This window comes from Pan troglodytes, chromosome 6, assembly GCF_028858775.2.
Source record: "Pan troglodytes isolate AG18354 chromosome 6, NHGRI_mPanTro3-v2.0_pri, whole genome shotgun sequence".
Classification (NCBI taxonomy): Eukaryota; Metazoa; Chordata; class Mammalia; order Primates; family Hominidae; genus Pan; species Pan troglodytes.
In genome coordinates, this window is record NC_072404.2 from 24,274,447 (window position 1) to 24,289,196 (window position 14,750).

The 14,750-nt window shown below is 34.7% G+C and overlaps 1 protein-coding gene across 38 annotated transcripts in view; it reads left to right on the top strand.

Annotated features, from left to right (window-relative positions):
* HDAC9 (histone deacetylase 9) overlaps window positions 1–14,750 on the top strand; it is a 911,712-nt gene that overhangs the window by 390,602 nt on the left and 506,360 nt on the right. For 17 of the 38 annotated variants that reach the window (XM_016957129.4, XM_063814095.1, XM_063814102.1 and 14 more), the window contains one exon: window positions 14,635–14,697. In XM_016957129.4, the coding sequence (XP_016812618.1) occupies window positions 14,635–14,697 (63 nt within the window). Of the gene's footprint in view, window positions 1–14,075; window positions 14,397–14,634; window positions 14,698–14,750 lie in introns of those variants that run through there. The other 21 variants (XM_063814082.1, XM_063814078.1, XM_054687408.2 and 18 more) reach the window with 7 other exon arrangements.

Below are 14,750 nucleotides of genomic sequence, written 5' to 3' on the forward strand. Positions count from 1 at the left end.
GTCACCCCAGTATCCATTATAATACCTAGGAAATTTATTTTCATTCTAGGCTTTGAAAAGATGATAAACTGATGTAATGTGAATTAATCAACTGCAGAATGGCTTACTTTCCTATATAGTTAAAGCAAAATTATACATGACAAATGATGAGTTGTGATATGAATCTTCAGTTCACCCCTCACTGTGGATCTGGTGTATACCTTTAGCATATGGAGCTAAGTCCAGTCTAGATTACTTGCCTTGTGTAGTCTGAATGCTTGAGGTTCAGTTCTGGATGGGCCACAGTATTGCATGAAGACTTTTGTCTGGTTGTTACTTCCTCATGTCCAGATCCTTGTAATTATTTGCAGAAAAATCATTATTAGCTGTGTCTGTAATTGCCTGTGGGTGACTTTATGTGCCAAGTCTTCACTACCAGCATTTCCAAAGGGCTTGGTTTCCTTCCAAGCCATTCATCAATTGCCTATCGCCACATCATATATGCCTTGAGGCATGATCATTCAGTCAGGAGCCTCTGTAACTGTGACTGTGCTCTGCACTTTCTCTGCAAAATTAAGGTGATGGAAAAGATCATATTCTGCTTGTTCTGGCAAGAAGGGAAGAGGTCTGAACTGAAAACAGGGGCACAACCATGGACCCTCATGTGCCCTGTCACACTGTTAAAGAGTATCCCTGGCTGCTGAGCATAGTGGTGTGTACCTGCAATTTCAGCTGCTTGAGAGGTTGAGACAGGAGAATCACTTCAGCCTAGGAGTTTGAGACCAGCCTGGGCAACATAGTAAGACCTGGACTCACCAAAAAAAAAAAAAAAAAAAAATTCTCCTTGGCTGCCACGTCTCAGGGATTTTTTTAAAAACTATTTTCCCCTTATGTGGATATTGTTTGTATTTTTGTCTTGATCTCAGTTATCTTCCAGCAATAAATACTTGAGATGTTATTAGAGTTATCAAATCTTACAAATGATTATTACAGAAGGATAGAAAATTGTATTGAAGGATTAAAACATAAATTAAGAAGAAAAGGAACTGAGCAATGCCCTTATTTATTTTTTTTCTTAGAGAAGCATCACACATTTTTAAGACATTTTTTTGGAATCACAGAGCATAACTTTTCTTCCTGGGCCATCGAATCAAAGCATTACCAAGGGAGCATTAACAGCTAGGTGTGCCTGGCTCTACAGCTCATGGGTGTCCTGTCCAGTGGCTTGCTGCCCTCTCTGGTCATGCCCACTTTGTGTGAACACTGAAGGCCCTTCTTCCCAGGAGCCATTGGAAGAACTAACACTTGTCAAAGCAAATCATATTTGTTATCTAAATATGAGGAAACCCTTAAAAACAGAACAAAGTCTAACGCATTACTCTATAAGACAGATTTTTTTGAAGTACTGCTCTGAAGTGTGACTTTTTCCACTGCTATATTAAGAATTAGCAAAAGAAAAAGATGGTGAATTATGCATTATATAGTATATGCATTATATACAGTAAATTACGCTTTATATACTACAAAGAAAGAAGAAAGATGCAGAAAATAATATGGAAGCTAATGGATAAGAAATATGTGCTTAAGTTGGGGCAAGAAAGTCAACTTTTGATTTCTATGAAAGAAAACAAAGGCTTCGATGAGTATTATTTAAATGGGTGTCTCAAGAACAGGTAATGATTGCTTAAATGAGGGAGATATCATCTTAAGCAACTAGAAAGGACATGTGCGAAAGCATTGATATACAGACAGGATACAGTGATTTTGAAGAACCTAAGTAAAGATGAGAGCAAGGTTTTCAGAAAAAGCAGAATAAAGGAAAATAAACCCACAGCAGTGAATTGGAAGAACTTTGACCAGTAATCTATTTGATAGTGGATGTGTTTTGAGGATTATTTATGACCTGTATCAGTAGGCATTGTTGTTATGATCATAGGAAAATCCTGGGAAAGAGGGTTTTTGGAATGAAGGGTGGCCATGTTGTCTAATGTGTCTTCTTACCCAGGTCGCCCTATGTTAAGAAGCTTAATTCTAGAAAATTTTAAATTGCTTCTGGATACACATAAGAACTTCTGGCAGAATTTTTCTCATCTGGAAATAAAGTCGTTTAGAATTTTTACAAATCAAGTTCTTTCTGTTTTTTCATTTATCTCAAATTTTCTAAAACTGATGCTACATTGGCAATTCTGTTAAAGTTCAAAATTAACAAATTTTATTACCAGAAAGGCTTATATCATGACTGTCTAAACATTGTGTTATTGGCACAGATTCAAAATTCAAAATTTTGATTATTAATCTTTCTGTTTTCTATCAACTGATTTGAATCACATACATTTAAATGTCTGAAGGCCAATATATTCTACTATGTAATGATCTACACAGTTTTGAGATGTTACAATAATTCATGATTCATTTGAAAGTGTAAAAAAGGGTACTTTAGTTTTACCCTAATGGCTGAATATTTAAAATACTGTTATGGGGCTGGGCATGGTGGCCACTGTAAGCCCAGCACTTTGGGAGGCTGAGGTGGGAGGATTGCTTGAGCCAAGGAGTTCAAGCCTGGGCAACAAAGCAAGACCTTATCTCTCAAAAAAAAAAATTAGCCAGTCATGGTGGTGTGTGCCTGTAGTCCCAGCGCTTGAGGGGAGAGGATCCCTTGAGCCTAGGAGGTTGAGTTTGCAGTGAGCTATGATTACACTACTGCACTACACCTGGGTGACAGAGCAAGATCCCATTAAAAAAAAAAAAAAGTAAATGTCTATAGGTATTGAAATACAAAGGTAGCCCCATTATCATAGAACTTGATAATCATGGGTTCTCATTTCTTAACCCCCATATTGGTTTAAGTGTTTTTGTTCATGTAATGCTATAAGCATGTTTTGAGTGAAGTGCATATTTTAAATGAAATCAAATGCCTGAAGTTTTTGAATATTATGTCTGCTGAGTGTTTTCTCCCTAGCTTTTGAAGGGGATAGCATTAACTTATGTTTGTGGATTCCCTGTTAATTAGCCCTTAGAACCATTTAGCTCCTAGATTTTAGTTTCGTTTAACTAGGCCTCGGTTTTTGAAGTCAACACATAATTATTCCTAATTGAAATAATGAAAAAGTATTAACCAGGCATGGTGATGCATGCCTATGTCTCAGCTACTCTGAAATCACGTGAGAAGATTGCTTGAGCCCAGGAGTTTGAGGCTTTAGTAAACTATGATTATGCTATTGCATGGCAGTCTGGATGACAGAGCAAGACCCCACCTGTAAAAAAAAAAAAGAAAGGAAAACGTAAAAAATTTTAGTTTATCTAGGGTTTTGAATTTAAAATAACTAAACTTGGGTTCCAAAGGGTCCCTTCTGCTTATAAGCAAGTACCATTGAGAATTTCCTTCAGACATAGCCAAAATAAGACAACAGTCCCTGCTTCATTACAAAAAACAGATTGTTACAGCTTCAGGTGAAATAACTAATGTTAGCTTATTGATTCTTAAATAGACTGTCCCTGCCATCTGGAGAGAAAACATTAGTTGGGGGGAACACATTGTTTACTGAAGATATTCCTAGGTTCGAATTAAATGACAAACACAGGCGTAATTCATTGTACCTAATGAAGGCTCTGTATTTCATGTGAGTGTTGTTATCAAGCTTCGTTTCTCATATTAAAATGTCAGATTTGGCTTTATAAAAAGAATATAGCAAATAGCCCAGCATATTCCACCACCTTCTTGTTCATTATTTCCATATCTTATTTGGCAGTTAGGAATCATTGAATCATTGAATATAAATGGTTTGTTTAGCAGCCTACAGAGTGATATTCATATGATGAAAATTTCCATTCTAACTTTTCATATTTAATTTATATATATTTATTATATATATTTATTTTTTCTTTAAGAAACAAAGCAGACTAATGATTTTTATGTTCTGTTTTATAATGTTTATAGCTGATGTTAGTTCAGCAATACAGAACTCAATTATCTTAGTTCAGAATACAGAATTCTAAGTAGTCCTTCAATCATTTAGTTCTAATTTATGTATTAATATTATATTATAATCATAATGACTACTGTATATTGAGTGCTATTAGGTTATCATAATGCTAGGAACTTTATATTTACTGTTTCTAAATATTGAAGCTATACTGAAAGGCAGATGTTAATATCCCCATTTATAACATGAGAGAATTGTGACTCAGAAAGGCTAAGTAACATATCCAAGTTGTACAGTCCTGCATAATAAGTGGCAGAGACAAAATTCAAATCAAATTCTGTCTTAATCCAGGCCTCTTATCCATACAATAAGCCACATTATTTTAAATGTTATTGTCTTAGTCTGTTTTGTGTTGCTGTAATAGAATACCACAGACTGGGCAATTTATAAAGAAAAGAAATTTATTTACAGTTCTGGAGGCTGGGAAATCCAAGAGCATGGTAAGGGCATCTTGTGAGGCCTTCTTATTTCATCATCCCGTGGTGGAAGGCAGAAGGGCAAGAGAGCATGAGAAAGCAAGAGATGGCTAGATTTGCTTTTATAACAAACCCATTTATGATAATGACATTAATCCATTCCTGAAGGACCTAATCACCTCTTAAAGGTCTCACTTCTCAACACTGTTGCATTGGGAATTAAGTTTCCAACATATGAACTTTGATGGCAAACTATACCAGTTATATAGTTCTGTTTCATAAAAAAGAGATGCCATGATTCTCATGAATCAAATTTAAATTAATATCTGAAGCCAAACTTTCCACATTTTCCAGAATATATCTCTCTGATCTAGAAAGTATATGATCATAAGGCCCTTCCTTCAAAAGGCTTAGACCATATAGGATCTCTTTAAAGCTGAAAAGACAGCCTTCAACTCGATGAGAATGTAAGGTGGAACTTCTTTTTATTAGAGCTTTGATGTTCTCAGAGTGTCTCATCAATGTGTTCTGTAGAAAAACTGTAATAGAAGCCAGTATGGCCATTAGACAGAACCAGGGAGACCCTTAAGAGCATAGAAACAATCGTTAAAATTATTTTCAGTAAAAATAGTTTCAGTATAGAAATGGAAATGTTTTAAGTAAATTCTCTGGAATCTTGAATATCTAATTCCTTGTGTTTAATTATAGGAAAATAAAGCATAATATAATTTATAATCTCCATGTTTTATATTGATAATATGAAACATGTTTGGGTATAATTTTGTCCAGAAAAAATATTAGATTTGGGGAAGGGTGGTAGGTAGAATGGGGAATGATAATGCAGAAGATGGTCAAAATTGTGTGCCTGACATTTATTTGTGAAAATAAGTATGAATGGAAGTGTTTAGTTATCAAATGTTTTATCTACATTTCTGTAGATTCATATGTATCTATTCAACCAACATGTGGCTTTGCCAAGGAGATCATCTTTGGAGAGTGTTTTGGGGGATGAAAAGGATTTACTGCTTTTAGCTCCAGAGAATATGGTGCACCAGCAAGGGCTTCTATCTCCCTTCTGTGAGCTCACCAAATGCAGAGACTTTTATATTGGATATAAGGAAAAAGATACAGAAGTAGGCTGCTTATAAAAGAGAGTGATGCCTAAAATAAAGGCATTGAAAAGTTGAAAATAAAGGGAAAGAAAAATATCTACCAGGCAAATGTGAATAAAAAGATAGTCTGTTGTAGTAATCTTGAGGCAAAAGTCATCATAAGGGACAAAGAAGGACATTATATACTGGTAAAATGAAAAAGAATTTCCCAAATGAAAAAGAGTGAATACAAGAACATCATGTTCAGAGACATGGAAAAATGAAAAATTTGGGTAATATCCAGGAATTGTGTCTGTTGCATGATGTTTGCAAAAGAAAGTTAGGGGTTAAACTCCTAGGTCAGGTGGTTGTCAAAACTTGAATGGCCTTAGAGTGTGTTTGCCTCTGTTCTTGGCACTGAAATAAGAGAAGTCCTGAAGTAGAGACGATTCCATAACCATAGGATGTATAATATAAACTTAGTGATATGGCCAGTTGTAAATGTTTGTATTTAGTTATATGCCATTGCTATAAATACTTTTGATCTGTCGAAACATAAGTAAAATATGTTTTAGGTACTTGCTATTTCTTAAATTCAATAGTTCACACCCAATTAGATCGAATTATGAAGTCAGAATTGAATTGCAACATGAACCAAAAGTTGTTGCTATTTTCAGAGGCTAGCTTTCTAGAATCCTCTTGATTTAAATTGGTTATAGATCATGGTGTGGTATGATACAAAAGTCACGTATCAACTTGACTTTTGTAGCAAGAAATGATGTAAAAAGCTCTGGGTTGACTTTTGGTATCTGCTACAATTATGTTAGCAAGTAGTAACTTAGTCTTGTCACAGCTCTCAAATGTAGTAAATATTCAGATGCTACACATGACAGAATTTTTGGTGTTCAGAATTTCCAAGTTGATAAATATTAAATGTGCAGCTACATAAGAAGGAGACTTATTTTGTGGAATAAAATAAACTTTTGATTCATACCAAGTAGTGAAGATCAGAATGCTAATCCTTAACTGGACTTCTAGAATTTTTTTATTTTCATAGTCCTGTAGCTAAAAATAGTGTTTTGTTGAAACAGAGCTTTCCATTAAGTTTCTGATCCTGTGAACACCTTGTATGTACATAGCGTAGTCAACATAGGATGGGTTAGTCAGTGTTAACTTGCATTTCAAAGTAGACACTGTTAAATAAAGAAAATAGTGCTTCATTATTCAGCATGAACCATTACGTGTCACTTAAAGGAAAAGCAAGGTTTTCTAGTTGATATGTACTGATACATTCAGGCATATGTAGTACATATACTAATGCAAAATGATGTTAAGTTGCTTAGTTATCTTATATGAAACATTAGTTTTAGGGTCACAGAAATGCTGTTTATACGAAGTATAAAAATTGTGTTATAAGTTTCTCTAGTGACCTTTGAAGGGAGGCAAAGTTGGGTCTGAAGCTGTAGTATATTTCTTCTAGAATTTTGAGCGCAAATGGTGTATTCAGTGAAATTCATGAGTTAAAGATAGAGCATGAAGACATTAGCCAATGCAGCTTATAACCAGAGTTTTCTGGAAGCTCTGTCATGATTACAAGGTTACTAGATTCATTACTGTAAAGCAGAGTTACAAACACATTTTTATATTAATTTCTTAGTGCTGATATCTGCTATAAATGCCTCACAAGAAAGATATTTTAATACTTTGTTCATTCAAATTGTACTAGATAATGATGGTCACATTGAGATCATTTATGCTACAGTCTGATGCCAAGTCTTTTTCACTGGTTGGTCTATGTTGTGGGACAAGAACAAGGCAAAGGAAATGCAAAAAGTGAAAGTGCAATTAAACTGCACTTGCTTTCAATGAGATTCTTTATTCAGTTATATACTTAGCTTTTAATTATGGTTTATTTTTGTTATTAAATTAATATTTTAATAAGAAACTATATAAAATGAATAACAATGAAATATTAGAGGTTGAATAGTATATTAGTGATTTACTCAAGATCAGTAGTCACTTAGTAGGTTCATCTGAAGAAGGAATCATTTATTCATTGCAGAAATATTTACTGAGTGACATACTATGTGCCAGACATTATGCTAAGCTCTGGTAATACAGGAGAAAGCAAAATGAACTATTTTTTTCAAGTTGATGCATGAAACTTTTTATAACTCTGAGTAAATAATTCAACATTTAATCAATTATATAACTTTCTTTAGAATTTATACAGTTTCTTAGAAAAACAAATGAGTAACAGCTTTTCAACATTTTAATAATCATGAATTAACGGTCCATAGGAGGATATTTTTAATAATCAGTTATAGTAATATTAGCTAGTATTTATTCAATACCTATTTGCCAGGTATTATATAATTCTCTATCATCCTTATAACAATCCTGAGAAATTTATTATTTTGAATCCATGCTTATAAATTAAAATTTAGGGAAGATTTGAAGAAAATTTAGTTACAGAGTTTCTTATCAAACTGTATAGTAATCACCTTGATTGTATTGCTTCTAAAACTGAAAATTCCATGAAGGTAGAGCCTGTGTCATTCTTGTATACATTTATATCTTCAGGGCTTGCACTGTGGCTGTGAAATAGTTGATATTCAATATATGAAATAACTCACTTTCATAGAAAAAATAAACTTCCCTTGATTCTATCAAAAGACTATTAAGTTTTCCCTTATCTCTAATTACAGGACTGCACAGGGCCATATTGATTTCTCCTCCTGCGCTGGCTGCCTTGAGTGCTACAGAGAGGGGCTGATGTGCAACTGGAAAACACTCAGAAAAAAATAGAACCTGGAACAAAATGGCTGAGCAGGGAAAAGCTGTGCACACATGCCCATCATCTTAAGAGTACAATGCTGCTCTCATTCGCAAGCTAGAGGATCCCTTTCTTAGCAATCCACCTTAGTCTTTCATACTCCGAATATTGATAGCCTTGTTCTTACCTAGCCTTACCTAGTCTAATTATTTTCATTTTAAAAAATTGTTCTCTAAAAATGTTGGCTAATTTGAAATCACAGCAAAAGATACTTTATTCTTTTATATTTTTGCTATGTAACTCCTGCTTTTGAAAGGATGATCTCATCTTATGGTTCTCAAACTTTATTGTGCATCAGAAGTACTTGGAGGGCTGATTAAAATACAGATTCCTTCCAGAGATTCTGACTTACTCGTTCTGGGGTAGGAACCAATAAATTGCACTTCTAGCAAGTTCCCAGGTGATTTTGATCCTCTGTAATCCTCTAAAAATAGAATAAATCTTGGCTCAACACATCCCATTTGAAGGGAAGAGTTATTTTCAATCACTGCAAGGCCAATGATTCTAAAGTTTTTGTTGTCGTTGATTTGTTTTGCTTTCAAATGTAACAGTCTCCCTGAAGTTTCAATGCCAACATGATTTCTCAGACCCTTTACCTGCTGTAAAATCTTTCGTCAGATGAGGAAGATTTTCTCAGAAGACCATTTGTTATCTAATTAGGCTTTCTAAGTGGGGAGAAATCACTTGTTAATTGAGTATCCCTTATTCACATAGAATTGATGATGTTCCTCTAAGAAATAGAAAATTCAGATAAATAAGGTCTTGAGTTGGAACAAAAATTAGTACACTGTACTTTCCCCTCCATCCTATTCCTTGGAGGTCTAAGGGAATCAAGCTCACTGACTGCAGGCAAATGCATATGGTTTTATTGCTTTAACAATAGTTTGAGGAATGTGAGGTTGGGAGAAGAGGTAACATCAATGAGTGAGTGAGTGAGTGAGTGGAGGAGCAACAGTTATTGGTGAGTAATTTGCAGCATACTACAATTGTAGAGCACAAATTCGGTATTTGAGGGAATTAAGTTTTAAATCTTACTTCATTTACATTCCAGAATCATAGGGTTTGTTAATACTTGAAAAGTCTCTGCTTGATTACAGATGAACTGATGATATATCATTGTGGTAGAATCAATTGGGTTACATTACCTCCTTTGCTTGTTTCCAGTTATCAACTGAGATTGATTTTAGAAGAAAGCCTATTATAATCCAGGAAAATACAACTTGAACTCCATAATCTCAAGTGTTGAAATCCCAAAAGATGAAAATATAATTCTGAAAGAAGTAATAAAACATTCTTTATATTTATTTACATTTTAAAAGGGGGTTTATTTGAGAAAAATTAAAACAAAACAATACACTGTACACGATAAAATAAATAATGGCACATATTTTTACAAGCAAAAACACTCAGGTATACTAGCAACAGTCACACCAGTATAACAGTTATGATGCAGACAAACCGTATTTATAAAGAAATAGGTTAAAAATGGAAATGTATAAATGCATATCACTGTGGTTGATAATTGTGTGCACCCAGCTTTATATAACTGTAGTCATCTTAAATTTCCTGATGAACAAGCTAAGCTTTTTGGCAAGATGGATCAAAAAATTCAGTGGGTCAACAACACACATATAGTTACCCAAAGAACCGAGATCCTGATAAATTTTCTTTCACAAGCGCAGATGTACAAAATCTTTCTTTCATTTATTGAAGAAATTTCGACATGTTTGGGTTCAGAAGTAATGCTTATATGCAAAGTCAACGTTGTGATAATGCAGTTCTCGTGGAATCAAATTTCTGATGTCCAAGGCATTAGAAGAGAAGCCTGCCCTAGTTCTCAGACAGAAACCAGTTCACCTCCTGTGTTTGTTCTATATGGGTCCCCGGCAGATCGGATGGTGCCTGCTAACATTGAGGGGAGATCTTCTTCACCTAATCCACTCAAACTCACACACTAATGTCATCTGGAAGCACCCTCACAGACACACCCAAAAAATGCTTTAATAGGTTTCTAAGTATTTAATCCAGTGACATCTCAAATTGAATCCACAGGTCCACCCCTTGTCAACTTGGCTCCCGTAAGTCTCTCCTTAACCATACTTAATTTCCAAGTAAAGACTGTAACAGCCGCCTAACATGATGCAACTAACATGATGCAATAATCCTGCATACGACCAAAAACTAATCGCTTCACCAGAATTCAGCTTTCAAGATTTCATATTTGAGATTTTAATATTTCGAGATTGTCATTTTCAGGATTGTAGACGTGAGAGATTTTAGACCTAAGGGATTTAGACCTTAGGGATTTTGTATCTTTTCAGATTTCAACATTCAGGATTATGGCATGTGGGATTGTGTCTTTCAGGATTGTGATCCAAATCCATTTTAGAAAAGGTCATTGTGAGCTAGAGGTCTGAGGATATTTCTGGAAATATTTTGGTGCCATACAGGTTTTTTAATACTTTTTTTTTGCTTATATGTCTGCATAAAAAGAAATTGGATTATGGTAACTTTGAAATAACATTTTACATTAGGATTTAATTCCCACTTTCATTTACTATTAAATTGAGAACCTGAGATTTTTTGGCCCTAGTTACTTTTTTTTACCTTTTTCTTTGACCTATATGTATATAAAATATAATATTTGGATTAGTTTGCAATAAATGCTTATTTAATTGAATTTGAATTTGTTATATTGAAACTTTTTAAACTACCCATCTACCTAGCCTGACATTTGTATTAGCTTGTTATAGTTCTTGTAATAGAACATATATCTTTTTCCCCCAAATTAGTAAACTGTAGTTTTATAAATACCCCAAAAGAAACTGAGTCACATTTCTTTACTAACATTACTGAGATGATGTGAGAAGAATTAACTCAACATTCTTAATAATGGAAATATGGTAATCAATATAGTTGATGGTTGTTTTGATGATACTTATTTTTCTTCTGAGAAACAAGTGGGGTTTTTTGTAAGTATCCAATGTCTTTTCACTCTAAAATATTTTTTCATTATCAAGAGTTAAATAAAAGAGAAGATGGCTAATGGAAAAACATACTGCAAGAATGCAGGGATGAAACGTAAATAAACCTCATGTTAAATAATGGTCAAAATGAAGAAGACACATTATTTACAGTATTTTATGTGGAATGCCCTTTCCTGGAACCTTTAAGAACTAGGATAATTACTAACTCAGTCTTCTGGAGTTTTATTCTATTTTTTATTTTTTATTATAAAAGCTGAGAGATCTTTTTTTATCAATTGTCGTTTGAAGGTGTAATTTAAACTTAAAAAGACAAAAGATGCATAGGCATATTGTATCAATATGGTGATTTTGTTATCCCTTTTGTATATTCATCATAAATTTTTGTATTCTGTTAAAAATCACTCTGAAACAGACAGTGGGTCCATTTTTCATCAGTAGATCATATTAAATTTTATTTGGAATATCTCAGATAATGATTTGTATCATTTTGGTAAGGGACAAGATGGTGAGACTGGATAATATAAATGCTAGACCTATATGGTTAGTTATTAATTACCTGTATTTCCTTAAGCTACTGTCTTTAAAGCCTGACTCCAATAGTGAGTCCTTTTGTAATCAAGCCTCCTTAGTTTCCTCATGAGTGAATTTAAATTATTGTTTTTCTTAATATAAGAAGTTCTTGTTCTGATCTCACCACAAAAAAAAATGGTAACTAGCTGAGATGATAGATTTGTAGCTTGATTATGGTAATTATTTCACAAGGTATAGGTGTATCAAATCATCAAATTGTACACCTGAAATATAAAGAATCTTGATTTGTCAAATATACCGCAATTTAAAAAATGTTCTTTACATAAATGTTTTGTAGAATAAAAAAAAAAAGTTCTTCAAAAGAAATCTCAAATCTCCAGATGGAAACAGGTAAAAGTGGAGCTACCCTGGTTCCACGGAGAACCTTTTTTTGAGGAAACTTAGGCAACTCGCAGGTACCTTATGTCATGAGACAGAGTTTGAAAACTACAATTGACTATCTCTAAATTTCCTCCCAGGTCTAAAATGTGATGATAGTTACTACTTCAATACATCATCCTTAAGGAAAATTATTAGGTCCACACTGTTTCTATCCTTTGAATTTTACACATAAATTTTGTAATCAAAAGTTTATTTGTAATATCAGATGGAATCAGATAATTGTTTTTTGTTTTTTCCACTGACAGGAACATAAGATTTTGTTGTGTAGCTTAAGTCAAATGCAGTTTGGAATATATATTTTTTAAAAATTGTAACTTACATATCCAAATACAATTTTTCAAGAAGTAGAGTATTCAGTAGAAATTAATCTGTGAAAGAAGAGGAATTCAGCAGTGGCCTATTTGATGAATGATTTAACATGTTTCTTTCTTCCCTTTCATCAAAACTCTGTGTCCCCTTGTTTGCCCCCTCTGACTTCATACTCTGGAGTTGACCAAGATCCCTCTTCCATCGGATTGTTCTGGGAATTTTGAAATAATCTGCTTTTTCCTCTCTTTCCCCTGTTGCTTCTGATGCCTTAGAATTACATTTTCCTCGCTGATTTAGTTTAGAAAAGAGAAAAGAGCTTCCATGACTAGTAGATTATCACTTTTGGGTTTGCTCTTGGAAGTGACAAGATGCTAGGATCCCTCTTTGGAATGTAAAATTTATCTCTTATATAGAAATGATATAAATGTGCACCAGAGACTATAAAACTCTGATACTATCTACTGTACTGTATAGCTGAACGCCACAATGTGTCTGGTAATCTATTGACTATCATAAATGCTATTTCTACAGAAAAGTTAGGAGGTCCATATTTCGGGCAACCAATGTATAGCTGAATGCAGAACAGTCATAGTTGGGTATAACCATATGATTTATCCATCAACAGGTGCATATGCTCGGAAATTCTGTATCCATAAGAAATCAGACTACTTTCTTTTCCTTTTGCAAGTAAATTGAATTTAGCCTGAGAGGCTGAGGGGAAATTTTCACATATAAGCCACGGTTTTGTGTTTTGTGTTTTGTTTTGTTTATATAGTACTAACTGGATGGATGCGATAAAATTCATAGGTGGTACTAAGATACAATAGGATTTGTGAAATGGACAATTGTCTGGCATAAATAGCAAGTAAAAAATCAAGCCTGTCCTTCATAAAAATTTTATTCTGGGGTGTGCTTGTTTTCCAAAACTACCTCTACTAAATCTCCTGTTAGTCCTGAAACTAGAAGGCAGAAAAGCTTCTAGTGCTACAGCCAACTGCAGTGTAGCCTGAGAAACAGGCAACAAAAATAGAACACCAGGATTGCTGTGCGTGGGTGAGGCAGAAACCACATTATGAGCAAAAGCTTCCAGTATTATTTTAGAACCAATACAGAGCTCTGCACTTCTCTCCTCTCTCTTCCAAAAACACATACTACAAAAATAAAATGAAATAAAATGTATGTGCATTTGCCCTCTTAGAATTATGATTCTTAATTTTTTTTCTTGCCTTCCTTTCTTTGGAAGCGAATCGCCAGTATGGAAACACAGTGTGTAAAGCAAGCTTCGAGAGAGGAAAGAGTTAATTGGTTTTAAGGCCCTGCAATAGAGAATTATGGTTTGAAAGATAGAGGCTGGACAGCTGGGTTTGCTGGGGTATTTTTAAATGCATTAATGCAGGCTCCAATCACTCGGCCATGCTTGACCTATTTTTGGCTCAGGCCGACCATTGTTCTATTTCTGTGCCTGTGGGCCATGCTGTTGTTGATTCATATGCAAATGGATTATCACTCGCTTTAGCCAACTTGAGCTGAGAGAGACTGAGAAAGGGGGAAGAGAGGCACAGACACAGATAGGAGAAGGGCACCGGCTGGAGCCACTTGCAGGACTGAGGGTTTTTGCAACAAAACCCTAGCAGCCTGAAGAACTCTAAGCCAGGTTTAATTGGTTTCTTTTTCTCGTGGGTAGACTTAATAATTTTCTACGTATTCTGACAAAGAAATAACCCCGAAGCACGTTCCTGTTTCCCACCTGCTTGTAGTTTCCGGGATAACCTAAACTCCAGAGAGCTATAGCATCCACTCTGTCCTTTCTGCTTTGCACACAGGTTGGTAACATGGGAAAAGTGTCCAGGTCTTTTTAAAAGTGGATGCCCATTTGAGCAGAAAGGAAATCATTGTCGAAGTTGATCCTCTGCTGCTTCTCCTCAGGGAGGAGGGAGAACCAGCGAGGGTAGCTCCTGGGGCCGGTGCACTGAGCAGTGATGAATGTTTCATGTAGCTGAAGTAAGAGTGACTGGAATATGCTGCAGACAATTTACGAGAGTGACTCCTGTTTTTCCTCAGATGGGGTGGCTGGACGAGAGCAGCTCTTGGCTCAGCAAAGAATGCACAGTATGATCAGCTCAGGTAAGATCCTCTTTCATAACTGAGACGTTTTAGGTTTGAAAGGGGGCTGGCTT